The 24,564-nt window shown below is 48.3% G+C and overlaps 1 protein-coding gene across 5 annotated transcripts in view; it reads left to right on the top strand.

Moving 5' to 3' along the window:
• tbc1d22a (TBC1 domain family, member 22a) overlaps window positions 1-24,564 on the top strand; it is an 86,780-nt gene that overhangs the window by 32,446 nt on the left and 29,770 nt on the right. For 4 of the 5 annotated variants that reach the window (XM_081722735.1, XM_035528307.2, XM_035528308.2 and 1 more), the window contains 2 exons: window positions 10,591-10,697; window positions 21,663-21,738. In XM_081722735.1, coding sequence (XP_081578861.1) covers window positions 10,591-10,697; window positions 21,663-21,738 — 183 coding nt within the window. The remainder of the gene's footprint in view (window positions 1-10,590; window positions 10,698-21,662; window positions 21,739-24,564) is intronic. The other variant, XR_014125815.1, reaches the window with a different exon arrangement.

Here is a 24,564-nt window from a genome sequence, read left to right as displayed (position 1 = left end):
CTGCCCATCGAACGGCGCCGTCTGCCCTGCGCTCTCCCAGCCTCGCCTGAAGAGCCAGAGACGCGCGCAGCTGAAAGGTGTGATTAGCAGAGGCGCGAGCCGCCCAGCGCCTGTAAAGATGTTGAAAACCCGACAAAGTGTTTTATCTCTTATCAGCCTGTCAGGGGGAAAAAAAATGGCTAATTTAATAACAGCCATTAAAAGTCAAAAAATGTCCTGGAAGTAAGACTATAGATTATAGCTCCCTCCCCCCTCCCTACCAGTCCTGTTCTAGCTTTATTCAGGCTTTGTTGATGAGGTTCCTGCCTGCGTCTTATTCATGATTATGATTATCCTGGCTAAATGTGCAATATGGTTTGAAATCTTTGCACTGACCCGTGATGAATGCACGATCCGAAATGACGCATACATTTCCTCGTCTTTGAATGTAAAATGCATTCGAGCAGAGAATAATTCATAGAAATTGTGCTGTCACCAAGCCATTCGTTTTCTCTGAGTAATCGCAGAATATTGAATATTTTTGGATCTGGTTTAATTACTCAGCTATAAAAAGCTATAAATTGAATTTCTGCATAGATCTCTGCTTTGAGAAATTGCTCTCTGCTCATCTTCACTAGTGAGTTGTGTCGTGCTCGTCTTAGCACCGTTTGCTGCAATAAAAAGTTTGTCTGTTTATTGTAGAGCTCATTACGTTCGAGGGCGTGCCATGTACTCGGCCCCACATAAATGTATTCGTTACGGTACCAAATATTCTGTACATTATTTATCAATTTACAAGGGTGCAAAGTGCAATTAAATTGTGCGACCGTGCCCTTAATGTCTCATTACTGTAAGTCTAATGATTTCCCTCAAACTGCTGAGAACTGCAAATTAATTCCTTAATGGACTGATCCAGGCTCATATTTCACAGTCTGGGAAACTTTCTTGTCTCCTCTCTGGCCATTAGTGCGGCTGTCCTCGGAGGCAGAGAGAGGTCCGAATGGACTTTTCACCCACTGCTGAAGTGGCAGAGTGTGCACGCACGTAGTCACGCTCGCGTGTCCGGCTGGCCTAAAAGCTTGCCTCTATGTACCCCAGTTCCCTGTTCCACATGTCTGGTGGTGGATGTCTGAGTGCTCAAGACTCAATGCTGGTATGATCTGGATGCGTGTAAGAACTGCCGGACTGTCGGCTATCCCCGTGTGAGTGAGTGTGGGAGCTGCAGGCGGGTTTGAAAAGCCAAAAACACAAAATTAAATGTTTTTGTTTAAAAAAAATAATAAATCAGCATTGATTAGTTTGTGGTCTTTGTGATTTATTGGTATTAATCATGATCAGTAGCGTCCTAATTAAGAGATTTGTGTAAAATGCCTGGCCATATGTTTTAAAGCATTCATAATTATTAAAGGCTTGATACTTAATATTACACAAATGAATTGAAATTATTTAAATTAAATTGGGGTGGAGGCCTAAAGGAAAATTATGTTGCCATAAAAATTATGGAAAACTATGTTGCCATAACAGAACTTCATCCCCCATCCAGTTCTACCACTTCTTGGACTATAGCTGAATTGTGAACAGCATGCCACCAATTTGGCGATTATCCATGGCTTATCCATGCCAACACCGGTATTATGTTCAACATGTTTGCATTGCCTGATAAATTGCTTAAGTTGTGTACAGTTTAATGCATGCTGACATTAAGTTTAGAGCATTAGAAAACTAGGCAGGATTGGGTTTTGGATGTTGACCATGTGTTCGAAAAGCAAAGCACATTCCTATTTGAAGCCCGGCGACTGGTGTGGCGCAGTGGTAAAACCGCACAAGAACAGTTGTTCAGTGCAAAAATAATATTTTATTCATTTATTTCATTTCTATTTTACCCATTGGAAAACCCAGGCCTATTATGTCTGGCATAAGTGTATTAAAATCTGTAAGCTTGCCTTAATTGATGATCACCCCCTCCTCGGGAAGTGTCGTTTATTGGAGTCCTTGCGGGCTCTTCCTGAATGATCGGAGCGTCTGACTCTCAGAGCGCTGGAGCCGTTCGTTCCTACCCCTGCCAGAGGCACTTTATTCGTTACTTCCACACGATGATCTCTATAAGACAGATCAGTACCTTCCGTCTCACGCGATTCCACACTTGCATTATAATTACGCGTGTAGCTCTCGCTGTTCTGCCGCGTAAGTCGCCTCCCGTGTTAATTATCCATACTTCCAGTTGCACCTCTGTACAACCGGCGCGCCACTCGTTAGCCACTGTGGCGGTCACTCGCGTCCGTCATGAGGAAGAGCGCAAGGTGCTGCCGGAGGAACCCGGGTGCATCAGCATCCTTCTCTGGGGTGCTGCAAGGCGAGGAGGCCCATCCTTCCTGCACACCCCCCCCCCCCCTTTCCACCCCGCGGCCTGGCCAACAGAGTGCATACGGCGGGGCCGCGTGGCGCTGGACATCAAAAGCAGTGCCAGGTCCTCACAGCTGGCCGCGCCCACGTGCCACGGTGAGCTTGTCCACAAGCCCCTGCATGCAGGAAGCGGCCGCAGGCCGGCAGGAAGAAGTGGTGGGAGTGAGCTGGGAGCCTGGCTCCAGATGGAGGGATCTGCACCGTATGGACATCTTCAGTCTTTTTCCTTAACTCCCTATCTTTGACGTACTCTCGAACGTTGCCAACAAGGCGAGGCGGCGAGAGAACAGTAATGGAGATGGCAGCTTTCGTTCCCGCGCGCGCCTCGGCCGGGCCCGCGACGTTCGGGCGCTCGCTGAAACCGCAGCGTGTGTCTGCTGGTAAGAATGGCGCCGTGCTCCGCCCATGCATATATGCTCACAGAGGGCCGCGTGCACATACCACTCTGAGAAGCAGGACACCCGCGGCACGTGCTAATTAACACACAGCGGAGGAGCAGCACGCCTCGGCGTGTCCCCCGGGTCAGGCCAGGTGTCCCAGTGGCGCTGCGGCCCAAACGAGCTGTCCTCAAACCACCAGTGGCCTCCGCTCCCCCAATTACCGCTCCCCAAACATACGGCCATGCTGCGTTCAGCACACTGGCACCTTCCATCGCTCATGCGACCTGTACTGCAGTCGAGTACAGTTGTCAACCTTGGGCTTGGTTGATGATACCATGTGGGGTCAGTATACAACAAAAGAACTTGTATCTTACACTGCCATGCACAAGGCAATTTTCCAGTAACCGAAGCATGCGCAATAAATATATTAAATATATTTTCTCAAAAATGTGAATATTGCTTTGATTTGGTAGTTGTTTGCTACCAAAACACACCCTGTTTTCTGCAATCAAATCCTCTCATGAAAAGAAAATAATATGCCTTCATTAAGAAACTAATGTACAGCACTGAAATATCTCTTTTACTGACCACATCAAGCCCCGTATTTGATTCTGCTGCATTTGTCGTTCTGTGCTCGACTGTACGTGTGATGCAGTGGTGCACTGTGCACACACGCTGCCGCCAGCAGCGCTGAGAGCCTCCGATGTCACACACAGGCACTGCGGCTGTGGCCGGGACTTTCTGCATGCTGATTTTCCCACCACTCATGAACATCGTCATTGAGTGCCGGGGAGCCAAATGCCTTGTATGGAATTTTGCATTCTAATGCATTTGCTCAGTCTGAGGGATATGAAAGGTTAAGCGCAGTCAATTCTAGAGACAGCACTTTTCACTTCTGGGATTGAGGAGTGCATTCTGAAATGACAAGAATAAATCTAGAGAACACAACAGAAAAAAAAAACTGTGTCCAGATGACATGGGTGTGGAAATCACTGACTAATTATATAGTGAGTAAGCACTAAGCTCTTTAAAATACACCTGATTTGTCTCTTTTAGATATGGGCAGTTTTGGGTATCTTCTGGGATTACTGTAACCTCTTGAAGACTGTGTAGGTGATTTAAAGATAAAATAATGTATGGATCCAGCATTTGTGATCTATGATGTCTCTCGGAAGTCCTTAGGCTGTTCGCATGCATTCTCCCTGATAAACTTATACCTGATAAACTTAAATAAACTTAACGGCTTTTTACAACATAATACTATGATCGTTATCCTCCCGGTTGGTCCCATAAAGCTGCAGTTTCTAATGTCTGTCACTGAAAGATGAGGTTTTTTTTTTTTGTTTTTTTTTTTTTGGCGCCATACATCTAATGCTGATCCTTGAGATCTCTGATGTTTGCTTGCTCGATTTCTGCCAAAAAGTCAAGGTGTCATCATTTTTACCCCCGAATTTTTATGGTAGGCATAGCTGAGCTTAGTCCCGCTACCAGCGACAAAGTCGACTGTTACTGTTTTTCCTGTCACAGGAAGTTTCTCAGTGTCCTCAATGGCAATTAAGCCCTGTCTTGTCTTTCAGCACATGTTAATCAGTGGTATTTCTTTCCAACCCTTCATCCAAGAGAGCGGCACAGAGGGGCGCTTGTTCTTCACTCACGCTTTGTATCTTATCATAAGAGCTATTCAGCGTTGTGATAAAGTCCTGTTTTAATTTGTGCTTGGGAGATTCAGTGCCAGTGGAAAAATGAGACTACTGTCGGCGCTCTGTCAGTCATATTGTCCGGGTCCACGTGAGCCCTCTGCGTGACACCAGATTAGCTACACCTCGTGTGCGTTATGTCCTCTGCGCTGCTAGTCTTCCCAGCGCTGTGTGGCACCAGGGCTGGGCTCTTGTGGTCGATACTGCACACGTCTCTCAAAGAAGCCAAGACCCTTCGCCGCTCGGGCTTCAAAGAGTACAAGCGTCCGGACGGCGAAGCCCCGTAAACGCCACTCTCAGTCAGCGTGGACCGAGGTACCCGTCACATGCGACCCCATCGGAGAGCTTGGATCGCATGAGTCGTGTCATATGCAGTTGCCAAGACTCCCTGGCTAAGCGGGTGTGGAGTTGTTCCGACATTCACGCACCGATTTTGTTAAGCACAGATGTGGTGGTGTAGCTCAGCGAGTGGTTAGCACTCTATTCCGTGTAGAAAGTGTGAAAGAAGAACCCAGGGCCATTTTGCCAGCTCTTACTGGGGGCATGATGGGTGTGTGTTTCAGTCTTTCCATTTTTCTGTTCCTAGGAAAATGGGGGGGGGGGGATGAATATATATATATATATATATATATATATATATATATATATATATGTATATATATATATATTAAAAATTTATTTATAATACAAATTTTTTTTACATTATACATTTTTTAAACATGGAAGTATACCTAGAGTGCTTGTGATATAATAGTCCACCTGCACATGTCTCAGTAAGACTGCAGGATGTAGGCTAGAGGTGGATGAGCGTGCGCGTGTTGTGTGGAGACTCTGTCTCTGCTGTCCCCTCTACTGTTTTTATATGTACCGACTCCATCATCTTGTCTTCATACAGCTGATGTGTCTCCATTGGCAACCGCCAGCTTCCGTCCTGATCTATTTGGATAGAGGGTGTGATTGTGAGCTCACAGGGACAGGAGGTTGAACACCAGAGAAGCGCGTGTTGATGTGCACTAGCCACTCATGCTGCGGTCTGTGCTTATGGGACACAGTTAACAGCCTTTGCTCTCTGATTCTAAGTCTAAGCCCTTTGTCTGTGTGGTCCATTTGAAGTACAACAGCTCTGTGGGCGTGGTAAGAAGAGAGAGAGGATGGGCCGTGCTACCTGGCGTCAGAGCGGTCCACTGAAGCTGTTGTCACCAGCCCTGAGTATTTGTCCCAGTCCTGAAAATGTTATGATGCTATGATGTTGCAATTCCCCTGCTTACCACAGGAGGTGCTGTTGGCTTGTGCTGAAAGCCCAGCTCCTTTCTGTCTTCATGTTTTGTGATGAGTAAGGGAGGGGCTAAGGCGCTAAGATGTTGGACTGTTTGAGCATTCCCACTTAAAAAGGCCAGTAGTTCCTTACGCCAGCCCTAAGACACACACACCCATAATGCCACTAGCATACACAGGCCTGAGTCCTGAACATAAGGTGATGGAAGAATGGTGATAATTTACATAATACTGAAATTCACTGAAATAATACAAAGAAGTTAACATAGAGAAGTTTAATTGTGGGGAGAAAGTAGAGTAAGGAACAAACAATATTTAACAAAATACAAATCCTTAATAAAAGCTAGTTTTGACAAAGTGATAAGTATGTCAGTAGCTCTGAGGGTTTCAGAGCCCTCATTCTGAAAATGTTGCCAATCCAGCACTTGGATCCATAGTACCTAAAAGATGACACCCCCCCCCCCCCCCGGTCCCCCATTCAGCCCGGTGTGGCATACTGCTGTTTAATAATCGATAGGATCTTGCAGGATTGTATCTGTTTCACTACAGGTAGGTTGAGAAGGGCAAGTTTTTTTTTCAGTGCATTTCAAGTAAAGAAGGGAAAATACCACAAAGACACTTCATCCAAGAATCTTTAAAGCAATTCCAAAAGATACAGGTAACCAGTGAAAGGATTTAAGAGTGTGGTCTGAGCCCCCATTGTGCTGAATGTCAGGATTCTGACATAAGCACTCTGAACTTGGAAACCTGTAATGGAGCTCTTTGGAAGGCCAGATAAGAGAGTATTATAGTAACCATGTCTAGCTGACACAGAAGTGTGTGTGTGCGTGTGCGCGTGTGCGTGTGTGCGAGAGTGAGCTTGAGTGTGTGTGCGTGCGTGAGCGTGCGTGAGCGTGTGTGTGCGTGTGTGCGTGTGTGAGTGTGTGCGTGTGTGAGTGTGTGCGTGTGTGCGTGTGTGAGTGTGTGCGTGTGTGAGTGTGTGCGTGTGTGAGTGTGTGCGTGTGTGAGTGCGCGTGTGTGAGTGTGCGCGTGTGTGAGTGTGTGTGCGCGTGCGTGTGTGTGTGTGTGCGTGCGTGTGTGTGTGTGTGAGAGTGAGCTTGAGTGTGAGTGTGTGTGCGTGCGTGTGTGCGTGCGTGTGTGCGTGCGCGTGTGTGTGTGCGTGCGTGTGTGTATGAGTGTGCGTGCGTGCGTGTGTGTATGAGTGTGTGTGTATATTTCTCACTGCTGGCAGTGGCTACAGTGTGACAGACTTTATAGAATGTCACAGCAGTGAGGTGCGGGTCATTTCATTAGATGGTCACTACATTATCAATGATCACAATTAACAGAAAATGGAAAGAGAGAAGCTTTTATGTGGTTATAAAACAGGAGTAAAAATTTTTCATACTTTGGAAAATTTCATGTTGAAGTCATTAAGAATGTTCAGAATGTTAATAGGTAGGAGGTGAAGAGTACAGTTAGACGATCTCAAGAGTGATGAGTGATGAGACCATGTGTCCATTCTGGCTCCAGGGGTCCGGCTGCTCCAGCAGGTTGGGCCTGTGCGTTTTGCTCGCCTGTGTAGGTCAGCCTAGCTGCCCGCAAGATCAGTTTTATTTCACCCTGCCCTCCGAGTGCAGGAATCCGTTTACGACTGAGTTGCTGCAAACATTCGCATTTCAGTGACGCTCATCTGAAGCGCATCAATCTTAAAGCGTCTTTCACCCACACCAACAGCGGTTGACGGCAGCAAGCAGCAGCGTCTCGGCTCACCCAGTTAGTTCAATTGACGTGCTGGAAAATAAGGCTTATATTTCCAGATCTTTCGGCCTATCTCCCTCACTGGTTCTGTTTCACCTGTGTTCTAATTAGGTCTGAATAATTTCTAGGCTAAAATATTTTTCAAAACTCATTTCATGTTCCTGCTGAGAAGAACACAAGTGTGGTGTGAGGGGGAAAGAGTTGGTTAATTTAGGTGCACGAAAAGAATTTAGCTTTTATCTTTTTTTTTTTTTTTTTTTGCAGTCTTTCTCAGAGTAGTTGTACTGTATTCATCCAAAATGCTTTGACTCTTCTTGCTTTCCAGTGTGGCAACAGCATTAGCACATTATATGTATGTAAAATTAAAGCTTTCATCCAGATTATCACACCAGGAGGGTGTAAGGAGGGATGGAGTGCACAAGAATTATAAAGGTTAGTGCGGAATCAGGAATAATAGTCCACTTTTACAGCAGATTAAAATATCAGAGGAGACACAGGAATCAGAATTTCATTGTCTAATATTTGGTGGCTCTTGATGCCTTAACCATGTGCTGTGACCAGGTCTAGGATATGGCACTGTTAATGAGCATGAGATCAAAGGCCTTTATTGGCCTTACAAAACCTGTTGTCGTAGGATCTGTGATGCACCCGTAAGAATATTAAAACCTTCTGTAATTAAAACAGTGAAAATCAATTAAAATCCTAGACAGCAGTTCCCCAAACGGGAGACCTGTGGTGTGTCTAGGCTGGTGATGGATAAGGTTGTGAGATCAGATTGATCACTGTTGAAAGATCCTACAAAACGCTCCTTCATTCCTTAAGGTTGCTGCTTGTAGCTGTCGCTGGTGACACGCTTTAAGACTGATTTGTTGCAACTATTTCAATTATGTTTGGTCAAAGTACATCAGTCTTCAATATATTCCTGCATTTTGAGAGCAGGTTGAAGTTGCCTGTAAAACTGACCTTGCGGGCAGCTACACACAGGTGAGCCAGACACACGGTCCCAGCCTGCTGGAGCAGCCAGTCCCCTGGTTGGCTCCAGGTACTGGAACCGATACGGGCACTTGAGTTGGGGAAGAGTCAAAGGAGTCCAGCGGGTGAGGGGAAAATCCTGGCTGCCGCTTGGTCATTACGTGTCTACGTATACAAGAAAAATCGGCAGTCTCGTGGCTTTTTAGAATCAGCACTACACACTGTAGCAACAGCAGAGGAAGGATTCTCACAGCATCACTTTCATGATTGTTGAATGCATAGTAACGGAGACCTAGAGACTGTGGAGCCGGTGAACCAGCATCGCAATGTGCTCCAAGTCAGTGAGCGGGCACAGCCGTCCTGCCGTAGTCTGTATGGCTGCAGTTCCAGTGGCACTAGCTGCCAGATTGACGAGCTGTATGGTTAGTGATTTATGTTCAGGTGAAGTAGGCCGAAAGCCGTGTTTTGAGGCAGTGAGGGTACCACCCACCATCCCCAGTGAAGTGGGCCATGGTGGGCCGTGGATCTCCACCAGCTTATTATGCCTGGTTTGATTCCAAGCTCAAGAGGCTGTTGCTGAATGGTCAACGTTAAACAGTGCTTATTGCCGTTAGGGCTATTATTTTTAATTACATTTCCCAGGATGGCCGTTTAAGACTCTGGCTTAGTGGCCCACAAGGTAGACTAAAATTAGTTTCGTCTTAGCACCTAGTTCATTCCAGTAAGTTGACAGTGACACCTCCGTGTTGGTGCAGAAATGATTGTCTTTAATTTGTTAAAAGGTGGGAAGTCTTTGGCATCCTTTCCTACCGGCCCACAGCGATCCAGGCTGCCAGACAAGGCACAGCTAGCTGGGCTGAAGTGTTGAGTTCAAATGGAAGCAGCTTTGAGAAACTCAGTGCACCCTGTTCTTTTACTCCTTTGTTGTAACAAAGAAAATGTTCCATTTTTAAATGTTTATATAAAAGTGATAAAAAGTCAGTTCCCCAGCCTGCGATTTCCTGGAGCTCCTCTAAACATGACTTTTGAAAGCGATTCAGGCGTGTCTCCCAGAGGATGACCTTTTCTCCGAGAACTGGAGGCCTGTCAGCGTCTCGTCGTCGTGGGGAGAGGCGCTCCAGCCGTACGCCGCCTCCGTAGCAGCAGACGAGGCAGGGAGCAGCCTCAGCTGAACCCCCCGCACCAGGCTGTAGCCTCGCCGCTTGGGCCCCGGGTGACGCATCCGAGACCCGCATCACCGTCGACTCTGGAACCGGGAGCGCTGGCAGCTCCTCCCACCACAAACCCCCCCCACCCCCACTGCTCCCAAATCTCCATCTCCCGCCAGCGTTCCAGCCCCGTCAGAGTCAGAGCCTAGGGCTTCTGTCGCCGTTGCCAAGGAGACAGAGCAGTACTGGCAGCCCCTGCCATAATAAGTGTGTATGGGCACGTGCTTGTATGGGTGTGCGTCTCTGTGTGGGAGAACTTCTGAGCCCCTCACAGTTCTCTGTTTTACCTGACTTGTGTGTTGGAGCTGCAGTTTACTCGTCATCGGGAGATCAGAAGAGAATGCAGAGCACAGCTCTGCTAATTGCATTAATCAACTTCTGCTGTTCCTAACACCTCTGTCTGTCATGTGTGTGAATGCTGTTCCACACCTCTCTTATTTATTTATTTCTCTGTAACCTGTCTGTGATTTGGTTTTATGGTAAAGCCAATTAAGCGGTGTGTCAGGAAATCATTAATGCTTGACACCTTGTCGCTCTGTTGTGTGAACAGCTTCACAAGTAACGACAACATTTAATTTACTTTTCCTGTAAACTGATGTAAACAGACAATAAATACTGCTCGTGCTTGGGTCCCTTTTAGGCTCAACATAAGCGACCAAATGTTCTTTTCTTGGCAGAATGTGGTAGGTAAGATTTGGCCAGATGCTTCTCAAATGCTGCGCGATGCCTTCTTCATTTTGCACCATTAAACGTGCGACCCCGACATTATGTAGCGTGAGGCTCTGTGTTTCATCCATCCAGTGGTGGGACCCTATGTTAAACCCCACCCTGTTTCTCTGCCCATCTTATTTGTTCCCTCATTTACTCATTTTTCTCTCTCTCTTTTTCTTCCTCTCTCCCTCCGCTCTACCTCTTTTGTTTTCGGCTCCTTTGCAGAGGAAGAGGTGGAAAATTTCGACGTTTCCAGCTTGCAGGAGGAGGTGCTGCGGAACATCGAGGCTGACAGCTTCTGGTGCATGAGCAAGCTACTGGACGGCATTCAGGTAAATTGATTCCCCCCACAGCCCACCCCCGCCCCCCGATGGCCACTTAAATTCACACTGTTTGTGTGAATGTGCGTACAGAGGGCGCTCTGCTGGGTGAGACGCACACTTTTTTGTGTGTGTGTGTGTGTGTGTGTGTGTGTGTGTTTCCTCTCTACTCACAGCAGCAGTGCACTGAGAGTCCCAGGCGTGAAGGTGTTCTGTCCCTTTCTCTCTTTCTCTCTCTTCCTCTCTATCTCTCCCTCCCTCCCTCGCTCCAGGAATAAAGCCGATGATGAATATTCTCACTCTGCACCGCAGGCAGAAGCAGCCTCCTTACCCACAAGGCCTGGCGGTGTATAAAACGCCGCGAAATGTTTGCCTCTCTTGTTTCTAATTGATTCAAGGCCGTGAAAAACACCAGCGCCGTTTTGGCTGCGTCCACGTGACGTGTGAACCTGCGCTCGCTGTCTGGCGTGAGTGTGGCGCTGAGGTAGCTAGTTGCTCAGGCCTGTCTGTTGGCTCTGTCTGGTATTTTGAGCACCGTGACCCAGAAGGCTGTGGAAGAGTCCCGTGTGGCCAACTTTGAAGGGTTTTGTCTGGTTGTTGTTTTGTTTTTTTTGTTTTGTTTTTTTTGTTTTTCCCCCCGTTGATGAAAGAGTGTGTAATTACGCTTGGGTGTTGAAGTGTTGCGCGAGAGAAATGGACTCTCTCTCTCACTCTCATCTTCTCCCTTTCTGCCTCCCTTTCTCATTTTCTCCCTCCCTCTTTTTCACAGATGTACACACACACGCGCGCGCGCACACACACACAAACACACACAGTCCAGATGACAATCCCCCACACTTGGAGGTCATTTGTATTCGGTGAACCACCTCTCTCCACTGCCAGTAGATTAAAATGCACTCGGAGCCCAGGACCCTTTTGTGCTGCTTTGTCTCTAATTACTACAGTAATTTGTGTGTACAAAGCGGATTCTCATAGGCGCTAATGACTTCCTCCGCTCATTGTTTTCCTCACACCTTCACACACTCAATGCTAATAGCACGCAGCATTTGCTCACAAGTTGTTAGTGTTGCCTGTTCCTTTTCTCCGCGCATGTGTGTGAGTGCAAGAGCGTGCGTTTCAACACCTGCAATCACTCGTCATTTTTCTTGTGCGCAAACTTCAGTACTTTTTCAGCAAAAGGTTCATTATAAGTGGTCTCATTTTCTCTCTTTGACAGTGTGATTTCAGTCCTTTGTGTAACCCTAACAGCAACAGTTCATGAGAACCGCTAAAGAATTACAAGGCATAAAATTAAATAGAATGTATTTATCACTTTCACAATGTTCAGAGGCATATTCTATACACAGAATTGTTGTCTTTGGCTACGTTAATACATAACGCAATCATGAAAGTCGTAATGAATAGTGGCTTGTATGAATAGAAATGTTTTTTAGTGTTTGTTTATTGCAGCTATCCTTCACTGGTTTGTTAATGTCAAGCTGAGTGTGTAGGTTATAGCCTGTTGTTAGGAAGACCTTATATCACTGCAATATGACCATGTTGTTTATTTCATGCTGGCGCTGATGTGTGTGTTGGTGTGGGTCTGTTTGGGTGTGTGTCACTCTTTGGACTTGCCCAGAGCTGGGCTGATCCATTAGGTTTGGCAGGAGCCAATCCATCTGTATTCTCACCCCTTAGGTGAGGAGATGAGAAATGTGTGTTAAGCCAAGAAACTCACTACAACAGCCATTATCTGAGATGTCTGCCCCTGCGGCTAGAGCAGCATGAAAAAGCATGTGTGTTGTATGTATGGTTTTAAGGGTGTGTAGGTGGGTGGTGCCAGGGGGGTGGTGTGTGGGCTTGCGAGCACGCCCGACTTGTCCTACACAGCACAATTTCCCCAAAAAGAAAATTCTGGAGTTTGCAGCTGAACCTATTTAGTTGGTCTTTACTGTTAAGGCTTCATCCTCCTTTATCAACATGACAGACACAGACACGCGTGAACACCACTCAGATGCTCTCCTCCTTAATCCACCCCCTCTTCCCAAACCCCACTTCCTCAAGGACGGACGTAAACACCAGCATTTATAGATCTTAACCCGCTGTCCCCAGGATTCTCGGCGGGGCGGGGCGGGAGGGTAGGGGGTGCTGAATGTTGATTGACAGCACTGCACCCGCTCTCAGAACCACTGAGGCGGAGAGCCTGCACTCGCACGTCGGCCCAAACGCGTTTGAATAGCACAGCGTGCACGAGAGCAGGAGGAGGAGGAGCTGGGAGCAAAGCAGACGTCTCGCACAGCCCAGCACAGGGCCAAAAGCAGAGCGGCTCACGTCTGCTATACGTTCACATGTGTTCGGCGGGTGGACGTGAGCCGGTTGATGTTATCGGCCTCCTCTGTGTCTCCAGTGTTCGGTTGTAGGAGAATTCTGTAGCTGTAGAATTCTGTCCTCACCCTTAGTTACTGAAGCAATGACAGGAAGATTGATTGCTGCCATATTTCTTAGTCCTTTTGTTTTGCAAATTACTTTGAGAACTCTCAAACGCGAGAAAAAGGAGTAAGATAACGTGCCTCTCGGAGAAAGAGACTTCTGTAAAACCTCTCACGTTCTGGGAGACTGCCCTGTTCTTCACTGCTGGGTCCATATTTCAGTGTACCATACTGCTCCATGACTCATTGTGAAATATCTTTAAGCTATTTCCCATTAATAATACAAGGAATCCTTGAGAATATATTGAGACATTTGAGAAATGGATTCGTTGTACATTTGTGCAAAATCCAAAAAGGTATGTCTTAAAAAGCCAGATCTGTAAGGGGTTTTGTGACGTTAATTATGTAGCATTCTGCTAGTCGTCATCATTTGTAATTTGTAAGGTAATAACTGAGACACCTTTTATTGCAAGAAATTAATAAATGGAAGGTAAAAAAATGTATTCCCATAAGACTAAAAGCCGTGTTTTGCATTGTCCTAAATTTGTGAAATAGCTTTTTGGAGAAGAGCCACTTTTTGTGTGAATTCTACAGAAGCTGTCATCTCAAAACTGTACAATGTCCTGGAGTACCGTTACATTACAGCATATACTGCAGTTATATGGCTTTATATCGCAATTATGATATTAGCCGCAGTCTATTAAACACACATTGGTGAACCCTTGAAATGGAGTGCTTCAAGATTGACCTGCATTTGTGTGGATGCAGTCATTGATCAAAACACTCACAGACCTTTTACCAGGCCTTTCTGATACTTCTGCATAAATGGCACAAAAGCAAGATTTTGCCATATTTAAAATTTACATAAAATGTAACATATTTACATAACACATTTACATAAAATGTAAATTGTAGAAATTTGACTAAAGCAGAGATTTAAACTTCTTAAAATGGTTTAAAATGTCTTATAATTGCTTAGTCCTGTTGCTGGTGTGCATTTGGGTGCAGTGTGAGTGGGGTGTAGGGCATTGAAGCGAGCTGGTGTGAGCTGATCCTGTGTGTCCGTCCGAGCATGCCGGCGTGGCATGCTGGCCGTCGCCGCGGAGACCAGCTTAACGCTGAGTGATGTTAAACACCTCCCATGTCAGGTGAAGCTCCGCTCGTGACAGCTGGGCTCAGGGGAGAACACGGCTCATAATTGCCGCACCTCGCCCTCCCGCCTGGCCCCACTGCTCCAGGTTACCGCGCCGAATGTCAGCTCCACGCGACTGCCGTTCTCCAGCACTAACCTGCTTTGACGTCTTTGGCTCGGTGCGGGGTCAGCGGCAGCACGCCCCATGACACCGGCCTTGAATAATTGCAGCGGTTCTATATACATGCATAGAGCAGGGTTGCTCAGCCTGGGACTATCAAGGACTCCACCGTCTGCCAGTAATAGCTTCATTTGAACCCAGCAACACAGTGGTGCGAGCAGACCAGTCCGGTGAAGTGCCTTTTCTGAGAGTACGTCAAGGGAACTGTAGCTTGCCGGACATCTAGGATATAACACCGAAATGACCTCTGTTCGGTAGAGAGAGGCACGCTGCCTTTCTCAGACCTCCATGTACAAATCCTAACTACTGTACATCTGAAATGTAAACATGAAGTCACACGTATGGGCAACTTTTGTAAGATTTGACTTGCCACTGCCGACTGCGGTGGCATTACGCTTGTGTGGATCAGATGAACAGTTTTGAATTGGTTCAGACTTCTCTGCAAATGAGAAAATGAGCTGACATGGCCTGACATCACGGAGCACAGGTCACAGAAGACATCGTGGGCGTAGATGACATCATAGGCGTAGACGCCTTCTGGGCATAATTGACTTCAGGGTGTGTGCGGTGCTGTTCCCCATAAGCAGCCTCCTAGATTAATAATGTGCTCAGCAACACAAAAACCACTTAAGCCATCCATTTTCCAAGGATAAATATCAAAACTGATAGCACGGTTGCCCTGTTCATTTCATTTGGCTAGAAAAACAATCACATAAGTGCTTATTTTCCCCCCAAATTACCCTGTCACCAATTGTGCCAGGCTTCTTTATTATTCCTCCGCGGAGCTGCTTAGGGGACGCACCTGACCTGCACCGCTGTACGCCACAGCTTTTCTCATTCCTAGATACAGCTGGACTAAATCATTCCACAGATGACATCTGCCACCCCTTGGCAAAGCGTGGAGCAGTCTAATGTTTAGAGGCTGGGAATCCGTAGTATTACCTTTTGAAGACTAAGATGAAATTGTGATATTGTAAACTAATCAGAAACCAGTCTGCCGTGTATGTATGAGCAGAGGCGTGCTCATTTAATTGTATGCGGGGGGGAGGATTTGTGGCTGCAGAGTGTGGGTGGCGTCTGTGATGGAGGAGGCTTCGGGGCTCAGTCACCTTAACCCGGATTTAGAGCGGGGTGCGGAGGGGACGTTATCCCCGTTCGGCCCCGCACGCTTGACAGGGACATGGCCCCTCTGACCTAGCGCTTGGGACTGTGGAGCTGGGCGAGAGCAGGCTTCAGCGGCGTGGTGCCAGCTTCCCAGTCCTCCTGCTGGCTGCCTGGGCTAGGACCGCGCCGGGCCCGTCTGAATCCAAATGCCAGGCAGGCCGGCATGGAATCCGGCCCAGAAAGGGCGCCGTCTCTGCTGTCAACGGCTTGCTGTTCGGCTCCAGCTCTCCCATCAGCTGTCCCCCCTGGTGCCCTGCAGTAGGACTCTATTGGTTCACACCCACCCCCTCCCACGTGCCCCAGAGGCGCCTGGCTGTCGGCCTGCAGCTCCTCACCGCACGTCGACGTGCCTGAGGGGTGGAGGCGGACTCGTCGTGGCCGCCTCCGTAGCTCGGACGCTTTCCCATTACCCAGGTGTCGTTCCGCTGCCGGAGTCGATAGCTCTCGTCTAGTACCAATCCGATACTTTCTCGCACACGCCATCATTACTGGTACAAAGCTCGTTGGCTCCGCGGCGCCCCAGGACGGTTCCCGTCGTGCTTGAGAACCTCACTCACTCTGTCTGCGTGGTCCCAGCAATTAAAGCTCGGGGGGGTCCTGGCCCTGGCCTCACAAGCGCACGCCAGTGGGGTGGGGGGAAGCCCGTGAACTGCCCTCCCGCCGCGCTGCCCATAGGGTTAACACTCTTGTACTCAGCTCCTCCATCAGCCCACAGATCAGAGGGGGGTTTAGGGCTGTGAGCCCAAGGATCATGAACTAATTAAGGTCTGCGAGCGGTGCAGCCCCTTTAAAATTGTTTATAAAGCGATAGGGAGAAGCGTGCCGCTCCCCGGTGACCGCCGCGCAATTAGAGTCAAGGTCAGAGGGAGCACGGCGTGTTCCCTCTCCATGCACAGCCGCGCGCCCATGTGCCGCCGTGGACGGAAAATGGCATTTACACTGGGGCAAACGCTCACTTTTATTAATTTCCTAAATAAATAGGTGCCTCTCGAGGCCCTTTGTCAGTGGAAATGCACCTTCAGTGATATTAATGAGCCACTTGCTTATTTAGCCTATTTTCCCCTCCCCACCCTCCCCTTCTCGGACCCCCCACCCCAACCCCGCCGCCTCTCTCTCACCAAACCCCCCTCCCCCCGTCCGTCTCTGCGCGCTAAATAAGTGGGGAAAACGAAATGAAGCCATTTACCTCATGGCTCCTGAGGGTTTGTTCCAAAGGCAGAAGCAGAACATATAAAAGTGGCATTTAACATAAATGGAAAGGAAAAAAAGCACATATATCTTTCGTTTGGTGAAATTGTCATTATTGAGCAAATGTTGTTTGCAGTTGCTTTCCCATTAAGAGCTCTGTTTTCTGTATTGCGTCATATTGAGTATAGCGCCTTGCTTGATGTTTGAGAGCGCAGTGCCGTGGCCTGACCGGCCTTCAGGGAACCCGCCTGTCTCGTCTCTTGATTTCCCGTCTGTTTTAACGAGACGTTCGGTGACGCCATTCTCTTTGCTCCTTCGGAAAAGCTCTCTGCACACGGACAAATTAGCCGCTCACGGAGCTGGAGGATCCCGGATCATCTGTTAAATATTTGCATGCGTTCATCGGAAACATCGAACCAGACGCAGCCCCGGGCTCCAACGATCGGATTCGGCCAATTGGTCTCCTGCTCTGTGGGAACAGTGTATTGACGGAGGCTGGGCCTGCTCAGCGCTTTGACACACGTTCAGTCGCTGGCGTGCGAGTCTTTTCCTCCATCCATTACCCAGTTAGCATTGATTGGCGTTTCAGCCCTGACACCCGGGCTGGATAGAGGGCTGGAGCGCGGACAGGCATGGCCCTGCCCTTGAAGGCTGGGAGGAAACGGGCAGGTCCCTGCTGAAAGTGCCTCGCCCCGGGGCGCTGGGGAGGAGGCCCAGGCCGGCTCCGTGACGCAGAGCCCCAGCTAACCCCACACAACCCTGTCTGCTAGCTCCCGTCTCACTCTGTCTTTCTCTCTGTAACCTTCTCTTTCTTTCTAAACCTGTGTGTGTGTGTGTGTGTGTGTGTGTGCGCGCACAAGTCTTTAATCAGTGTGTGATTGTGCTCATATCCCGTGGGCTGCCAGGGCGGTGAGTGTGGCCAGGCTGTTTTCCAAGCAGCTGTTGAAGCAAGAGGCTGCTATTATCTCGCATTTTAGCCGCACACTTTTGGGAGAATATGACTCAGAGTTGTTACCCTTCTGTCTGTGTGTGTGTGTGTGTGTGTGTGTTCTGCCCACTGCGGTGCCAGTCTTTGTTTAGGAGGCTATCTCACCCCTGCGCCCCCCTGCCAATTATATCCAATCAGGGGCTGTTGAGGGAGCGGGTGCTGCACAGGAAGGGCTGTGTTTTCTGCCTGGCTGCAGACATCTCGTCTCCCTCCTTTATTGACAGCTGTACGCCTGTGTCTCAGCTCACCGAGCTCCTACATCATGTGTCTGATAGAGCCGCCTGCTGCTGTAACACCCCCCCCCCCACTGCATAAACCCCAGCAACTTAAGTCTCCTTTACTCTCTGTCTGTCTGTCTCTCTCTCTTTCTCTCACACACACAAACACACACGTGCGCGCTAACACACGTGCGTCTCTCAGGCTGATACATTTCAGGCTTGAAGGTGCAAGTCCTTTCTACTCGAGTTCCATGCTCATGCACTCCCTTTCCCCTCCCCGATATCTCTCAAAGCCCATTAAGATATCTGAAAGCTTTCTCGATCTCTAAGCCACATAATGAATCAGAGAGAGAGAGAGAGAGAGAGAGAGAGAGAGAGAGAGAAGGTGTGTGTGTGGAGGGGGAGACAGCGACGCATGAAAGTCATGCGCACTGCGGTGTCCCGGTGCGCGGTGACTTTGAGATGTTCCTGAGATAAGCTCATGATCCTGGTTCTTCGCACCGTCAATGGCTGGGTTATTTCTGGGTTATAAGCCTGATAAAAGGCTTGCCTGGAAGAATGGTGTAGAGAGAGAGAGAGAGAGGCTGACCGGACCAATGGAGGGCTGTCAGTAGCGGCAGCATAAAAGCCCCCCTCTGCCAGCCGAGTCATTCAGAGAGCAGCTTTTTGTGCGCACATTTAAAAAATGTTTGTTTTTGTTTTTTTATCGGGTTTGTCATCACCTTGTTTTGGTTTGCTCCTGCGGTGCGCCTCACTTCTCCGTCGTTATCAGAGTGGTCCTTTCCTTCACTTATTGTCCGCGTTTGTGCACGGGAGAGGTCATAGTCCTCCGTCGATCTGCCCAGCTCTCTTTTTGTCCTCCTCCATCCTCTGCCCCTCCATCGCAGGTGTAAAGGAATTGGCCCCTTTTGTGCTGAGAGTGGGCGGGAGATTAGCGAGCGGCCGCGGCGTCAGCGAGAAAAGGGCCCCCCTGCTCGCCCGGATTCCCTCTCGGCTGGAGCGAGGCGGCGCTGGGAGGGGGCGGTGTCGGGAAGCTGAAACCCGGTCCCTGAGCCGCGGCTTAGAACGAATCCCCGACAAGACGTGGAGAGAGAAAATGCCGTGCAGCAGCCTGCCTGGTGCGAGCCCCCGACCCTCTACGTGGCCCCCGGTCCCCCCTCACTCCTCTGTCACGGCTCGCGGGATGCCCCCGCAGGGCCGGACTTGAGTTGGCGTGGCTGCAGAAGCCTCGGTTTGTTTATGGCTCGCGGGGATCAGCGGTACTTCATTACTGCTAAGAAGCTTTAATAATGTAGGTGTAATTACTGCAGCCTGTGGGCAGACTTAATGCACGCTTAAGACTGACCCCACCACTAGCCTCTGCTTAACAGGTAATTGGCCAACTAGAACATGGCACAAATGAGGGGGCTGTTTCCTGCGCTGCTAACCCATAACATTTTAAATCTACCAGTCGATAGGCTATGATCAGTCGCGCTGACAAGGTCACGGCCTCACGGTCAAGGCCTCATTGACTGTGTTTAGAATTTCCGGCGTCAAAGCCGGCCGTTTTTCATCTTCGTCACGCGGCAGTGGTGAGCAGCACTACAAGGAGAATGCCTGATCCCAGATCAGCATGTACTGCAGAACACCAGGACCTGGCCTGATTGTGCCACCGACTCGAGTCTCAATTCCCTGTCCCAACATGGCCCTAGCACTTTAACCGGCACGTGGGCAACTCCTGCTGAGATAGATTAGCCCGGCTTTTAGCGTTAAAGTTCAGCAAGGCGCACGCGTCCTCCAGGGTCAGCCGTCCAGGCGAAGCAGCGAAAGTAGGCCACATACGCTGCCCTCGTCCTACCACCCGGCCAGCAGCTCAGCCCATCTGCCTCTGCTCGCCGGCGCCAGAGCTCTTACCAGGCCCGTTTGGAGGTCACAGCGGAGGGGAGGGGCCGGGGAGCGTCCCTGCGCCCGGTGGCCAGCTACTCGCGCATTCGTCGCAGACGTGCACGAGCGCGCAGGGCTGCACAACAGAGCCTGAAGGACGAGCGGCTGAAATTGTTTATCGGTTAATGACTTCTCTCGCCTCGCAGGCTGCTCGCCTCCTCAGCTGCTCCCAGGCCACATTAAAGCTTCCTTTTCCTTCAGAAGCCTCGTCAAATGTGGACACGGACCTACACACACACAGCTGCACTGTCTGCCCTTGCAAGTCTGAGACGCAGCAGAGGGGGCGCCTCTTTGTCAGGCCTGCGCTCTTAACACCTGTTGCAGTAGCTCAGGCGGCAGATGTGAGCAGAATTATTAGTTTATCTTTCTGAGTGCCTGTTAAGACCTTTGCCAACCATTACTACTAGACAAATTCCTGATCTTCCACAGGACTCCCACAAAGGCACTTGAGGTTAATCAAATAACAAATTATTTGACTAGCTTAGCAAGGGTTTGAGTTGATCATAGATTTAAGTGATTTTGTTCCAAGACCAAATTATTATTGTATTAATGTGATCTTGATGCATTGGAAAGCTTTCACTTATATTTTATATTGGAAAAGCCACTGTAGATGTTATTTGCTTCACAAAGGCCTTAATCCCGGGGAATTACTCTCAAGATGTTCCCATTAAGAAGCCTGTCTCTCTGTCAGTCGTTCCCAAGCTACTGGCTTTCCATTTGCCTGTCGATTTTGCTCTCTCAGGAGGGCAACATTGGTCATTTTAGTGTCAGACACTGTTGGACACATGGCTGCTGGGATGCCAATACCTCTGAGTGAGAGGACAGCGTGAGAGGAGTAAGACAAACATGTCTGTCTGTCTTAATGGAAAAGCCTCCGGATGAACTGTTTTATTGAGTAAACTTTATTTACACACACACACACACACACACACGCAGACTACACACAAGCTCTTCCTCCCTTGCCCACACACTTATTAGGTCTTCCCGTGTGTTCTACCTCAGTGCTACTTCTCGCTGGAGTGTAGATGAGTGGCTTCTCAGCAGGTATCTCAAGACGTGCCCACGTGCGCCTGCGCGCATGCCGTTAGCGGCAGCCCCGCCTGACGTGCCCATAAGCTTGCGACTTGCTGTCGTACCCCACCCCCCCCAACCCCCCCCGGCATCGTGCGGGTCTTGCGGCCGGGAGTTCTAAGTGGCTGTCTGGTCATGAGAGCCATCGGTGCCGCCTGAAATGAATGTGGTAATTAAGGCGCCGTGGGCCACGGGACCGTGATGAATATTATCACTTAATTACGGGGACCACTATTCCCAGCATGCAGCCTTACTCCCCATTCGCAGCAGGGGTGCATGTGGGCATGTGTACATGTGTGGGTTTTTTTGTTGACTGCAGTTAGGTGCTTGGTGTATGTGGGTGTGTGTTTGTGTGTGTGGGTGTGTTTTTGGGTGTCTCTTAGCCCTCTCCCCATTACATTTTAAAAGTCCCTCAGGAATAAAAATATTATGCAAGCTCGGCTAATGGATGGCATTTTGCTTGATCAATGGCTTTTAATTGTGGTGATACAGATGTATTGTAAATGAGCTCTCCACGGGGACACGTCATTCAGCAAACCCACATCCATCAATAGCGCCATGACGCATAACGGAGAAAGCCAGATGCACTGATGATGGGGTGTGTGGGTGTGTGTGTGGGTGTGTGTGTGTGGGTGTGTGTGTGTGCGTGCGCCCGCCCGCCAAGTCAGGCCTGAGCTGCATTTTCTCTCTCTGTTCTCTCCTAGGACAACTACACTTTTGCCCAGCCGGGGATCCAGAGGAAAGTGAAGGCCCTGGAGGAACTGGTCAGCCGGATCGATGGTGGGCACCTCCATCCCTGTCTGTCTCCTAAGCCGAGCTGTTCCCAGCGATACGGCTACTGCTGCTCTGCTTCTGACCAGCCACTCTTCTCTCCCACTTTATTTGCTTTAACTGCTCTGTCTGCTCTATATTCTCTCTCTCTCTCTCTCTCTCTCTCTCGCTGACTCACTCACTCAATTGCTGACTCATTCACTGGCTCCTCCCTTTCTTTTGGTCTCACTCGCTGACGCATTCTCTTAGCCCCTCCCCCTTCCCTCCCTCTGTCCTTGTCTCACTTACCCAGCCCTCCTTTAGCGAGTGTCGGACCCAATCAGTAGGCGGCGTGGCTTGGCCTTTGTGGAGAGTTTGGCAGCCCCTCTGGGGAGGAGCAGGAGCCACTAGAGCAAAAGCCCCTCTCATTACTTTCTATTAGGCCGGCGTAATCAGAATCCAATGGCCATTTCTGTGAGACGGGGGCCCCGCTTGTGCGCTCCAGAACCCAGCCCCTGTGTCTTCAGCCTGCATTAAGCTCAATGATGCCTTTAATTCTGCCAAGCAGGCAGGCAGAGTACTGCTGATGGCTTTTTTTTGGTTGTTTTTTGTTTATGTGCTGTTTTGTTTGGTCCTCCCTGTGAATGTCTCCCCCTCTGTCCTCATCTCTCCATCTGTGATGATATGCATCTATGCAGGAGATTTCCCCCCCGGTTTATTGGCTCGCTGCTTTCATATCTCCTTCCTGCTCCTTTATTTTAATTACCGGTTCTGGTGCAGGTTTGATTTTTTTTTTTTTTTATTATTATTTTTTTTATTATTTTTTTTTTTTTGCTTCTGCTCCTGTTCATGTTTCTTCTCTGCACTGGATTGATTATTAAGTCGTATAGATATTTCAGACCAAACTACTAATGAAAGGACACAGAGGACTTCACACGTGGAAATATTCCACAAGTGCACGTCGTCCTTTAACCCCTCAGCTCGGTGTCCCCTAGCACACCACAACACCTGCAGTCACGTGTGCTTTCTCAGCCAACTTATTCTCTTATTTTAGTTATTTATTGTTTGTTTGTTTTGCTTGCCTTTCGTCTGGAGGGAAAAAAATAAAACAAACTTGCTGTCAGGTTTCGCAAGGAAAAACAAAACTACATCTCTACATGTGTACAGTTACGCCTGCATGCATTTGTCTGAAGTCATCATCTTCACAGAAAGCTGCTTGAGGTTTAAGCGGTGCCTTTCACACAGCTCAGCTGTGCTGCTTGATGTAGCCAGCTAACTAGAGGCTTTGTCATTCAAATGATCACATTAGCTCTGGACTAATGCGTGTGTGAACAGGCATTATCTGGGCAGGCGTTTGAATCGGCACTGGTGCTTGAATAACCTTCACGTTGTCAGGCCCCACCGCCTTTCTCATGTCACATTTATTGTATTTATCTCTAATCAGGAGTGGCTAATGTCTTGTATTATGTATTCAAATGGGATATGCGCGGGCTTTGTAAAGGAACCACTCAAAGGGAACAGTTGATATTTGACCTACAGACAATTTAAAAGCTGCCTCCACCCCGGTCACTGTTAAATGATGGAACCCTGACCCTGCATGTGTTATGGCGGGTGACTCCTGCGTGTGTGTATGTGTGTGGGGTGGGGGGGGGAAGGGTACTATTTTAATATTTTTTTTGCCACTCTTTTTCTGTGTGTGGCTCTAAAAGAGGAGCCTCCATTGCCTGCGTGTGTAAACAGGAAATCGGTGGTGATGCGTAAGCTCTAGATGAGACGAGCTGGGCTGAAGCTCATAGGAGCTTCATAGGAGCCAAAGAGCCTTGTGAAGGAGCCGTGTACCTGGGGAGCAGAGCACTAACCACCGCCGTCGCCTTGGCAAACTTCAGCGTCAGCACTTGCTCTTCAGTTATTATTAGACAAAATCACAATCAAAAAGACACCTAAATTAGACCTTGAAATTGTCCGTGTCTTTCTTTAATCTGGTCTTAGTCACTTTCCAGCCACATTTGCTAATGTTTATTCAAGTGAAAACATCTGAAATTTTGTATAAATATCTACTATTTCTCATTTTGAGACTTCTGAAAGAAAATGAAAAGATTTCAAAACTTATTTCTAAAGGTTTACTATTATTATTATTATACTGACAGATGGTTTTTCTGGAAAAATTATATAGTGGGATGATATTATTTAATAAAAAAATTAAAACAAGATAAATAATCTAATATTCTCACAACAGTCTCAAAATGAGAACATTTAAAATATTGAAAGTAGATGTTTTCACTTGTTAGGTTTTTTGGCAGTGCAAATATTTCTTTATTAAGGAAGTTCTTCTTACCACTTATTACTAATGTCAGTCTCCCTACCAGATTCCAGAAGCGTACTTGTGAAGTTGAACTCTCAACGTGGTGTTCACTTTCTTCCATCTCCTTTATTTACTATTCTGTCTGGTTTATCTGCTTTATTTAATTTACCCCAATCAGATTTAATTTGACCGAGTCAAATTGGGTGGGGATTTCTGGTCCACATCAGTTAATCATCCTGGTTGATTCAGTCCTGTGGGTCAGCACACCGCGCGCCACCTCACATAGCAACCAGGGTCCACCCAGTGGGTTAGCTACGCTCCACCGCCTTTGGCCTGCGCTTCCTTTCCCAGCTCGCCCTCTTGGAGCCGAGATTCGTTATTGTCGTTCATCAGCGTAACAAATGTCCAGAAGAGTGAGGAGGAATCTGCTCTGACTCATGAGGTGCTACGTACGCGTGCAAGAAGAATCCTGTAATTAAATAATATCATAGCATATGTGCAGATTTAAATAGGAATACAAATGAACCTAGAATATAGTCACAAAGAAGAAAAAC

The sequence above is a fragment of the Electrophorus electricus genome, chromosome 11, assembly GCF_041902795.1.
Source record: "Electrophorus electricus isolate QZ-2024a chromosome 11, ASM4190279v1, whole genome shotgun sequence".
NCBI classification, from domain to species: Eukaryota; Metazoa; Chordata; class Actinopteri; order Gymnotiformes; family Gymnotidae; genus Electrophorus; species Electrophorus electricus.
This window is presented reverse-complemented; position numbering and strand designations above follow the sequence as displayed.